At 47.2% G+C, this 2,006-nt stretch overlaps 1 protein-coding gene across 1 annotated transcript; it reads right to left on the bottom strand.

The window, feature by feature from the left end:
- Positions 1 to 228: 228 nt before the first annotated feature.
- Positions 229 to 567, bottom strand: LOC112735187 (uncharacterized). Its single transcript, XM_025784755.1, has one exon. It carries the CDS (start codon positions 565 to 567, stop codon positions 229 to 231), a length of 339 nt encoding a protein of 112 aa, XP_025640540.1.
- Between the last annotated feature and the right edge of the window lie 1,439 nt (positions 568 to 2,006).

Below are 2,006 nucleotides of genomic sequence, written 5' to 3'. Positions count from 1 at the left end.
ATCTACAACGCGACTGTTTTTATGACATTCTTTACTGGCAGAAATTCTAACGCCAGCCACCCTATAGTAACCTTTTCCTAGCACTTCCGTGACCCAGTATGGTCCTTTCCAGTTAGCTGCTAGCTTTCCTTCCCCTGACCGACCTGTTCCGATGTCATTTTAGATCTAGATGAGGTCGTTGGTGGCGAGGCTTCGCTGGATTACTTTTCGGTTGTACCTTGATGCCATTCATCGCTTCAGAGCTTCCTCTCTAATCCGAGCTCTTTCTCGGACTTCTGGAAGCAGGTCGAGTTCTTCTTTCTGCTCTTGGGAGTTGCTGTCCTCATTGTAGAAGACCACCCTAGGGGATCCTTCATCTACTTCAATGGGGATCATTGCCTCCATTCCGTAAGCAAGTCGGAAGGGGGATTCGCCCATGGTAGAGTGTGGTGTTGTTTGGTACGCCCATAGGACTTGGAGAAGCTCTTCAGCCCAGGCTCCCTTCGCGTCCTGTAGTTGACGTTTTAGGCCGGATAATATAACATTGTTTGCGGCCTCGACCTGTCCGTTAGCTTGTGGGTGTTCCATTGAAGTGAACTGGTGCTTGATTTTTAGATCTGCTACTAGGTTCCTAAAACCAGTATCAGTGAACTGGGTCCCATTGTTCGTGATGATGGAATGAGGAATGCCAAACCTTGTGACAATATTTCGGTATAGGAACTTCCAACTTCTTTGGGTGGTGGTGGTAGCCAATGGTTCTACTTCGATCCAATTTGTGAAGTAGTCTATTCCTATGATGAGGAATTTGACTTGCCCTGATCCCTAGGGTAGTGGTCCGAGGAGGTCAAGCCCCCACTTTGCGAACGGCTAGGGTGAGGTGATGCAAATGAGCTCTTCGGGTGGGGTGATATGGAAGTTGGCATGTTTCTGGCATGGAGGGCATGTTTTGATGAACTCGGTCGCTTCTTTCTGTAGAATTGGCCAGTAGAAGCCAGCGCGGAGTATCTTTTTGGACATGCCCGTGCTCCGAGGTGGTTACCGCACATTCTGTTGTGGACTTCTTCCAAGACCTCCTTTGTGGCAGAAGTCGGGATGCATTTTAGGAGGGGTGTTGAAACTCCTCTCCTATACAGGACGTCGTGTACCAGAGTGTAGTATTGTCCCTCCCATATGAGCCTCTTTGCGTCTTTCTTTTCTGTAGGAAGTGTTTCAGACTTGAGGTAGTTGATTATATAGGTCATCCACCCTTGGTCCTGGTCTGATATGCTTAGGACCTTCTTCCCTTGAGGTCGATAGGTGTTGTATGGTTTCTTGGATGAGGCTTCTATTGTTCCCCCTGGTTTGGTGCTCGCTAGTTTTGAAAGTGCGTCGGCTCGGGTATTTTGCTCTCGAGGTATATGTCGGATCTTGTATTCACTGAAGCTCCCAAGCTGTTCTTTAGTTTTGTCCAGGTATTTTTTTCATAGTGGGATCTTTCGCCTGGTAACTTCCATCTATCTGGGAGGTGATTACTTGTGAGTCGCTGAAGATGGTAAGCTTGTATGCTCTGAATTCCCTAGCCAGCTTCAAGCCAGCCAGTAAGGCTTCGTACTCTGCTTGATTGTTTGAGGCGGGGAACTCAAATCTTAAGGAGAGTTCGAGTTGGGTCTCTTGGTTGCTTTTTAAGATGATGCCTGCTCCACTTATGGCTTTGTTTGATGAGTCGTCGATGTAAAGGTTCCATTCTATGGAAGTTTCCAGGGTATCTGTATACTCTGCGACGAAGTTGGCCAAGTACTAGGATTTGATGGCAGTGCGAGCTTCGTACTTGAGGTCAAACTCAGACAGCTCGACTGCCCATTGTAGAATTCTTTCAGCTAAATCTGTTTTCTACAAGATTCCTTTCATGGGTTGATTAGTCCGCACTCTGATGGTGTGGGCTTGAAAATATGGTCGAAGTCTTTGGGAGGTGAGTATGAGGGCGTATGCAAACTTTTCTATCTTTGGTTAGTTCAGTTCAGCCCCTTGTAAAGCCTTGCTGATGAAGT

The sequence above is a fragment of the Arachis hypogaea genome, chromosome 13 (genome assembly GCF_003086295.3).
Source record: "Arachis hypogaea cultivar Tifrunner chromosome 13, arahy.Tifrunner.gnm2.J5K5, whole genome shotgun sequence".
NCBI classification, from domain to species: Eukaryota; Viridiplantae; Streptophyta; class Magnoliopsida; order Fabales; family Fabaceae; genus Arachis; species Arachis hypogaea.
This window is presented reverse-complemented; position numbering and strand designations above follow the sequence as displayed.

Coding starts and splice junctions, on each gene's coding strand:
- LOC112735187 (XM_025784755.1), bottom strand. CDS start 567: ATGGAACACCCACAAGCTAACGGACAGGTCGAGGCCGCAAACAATGTT.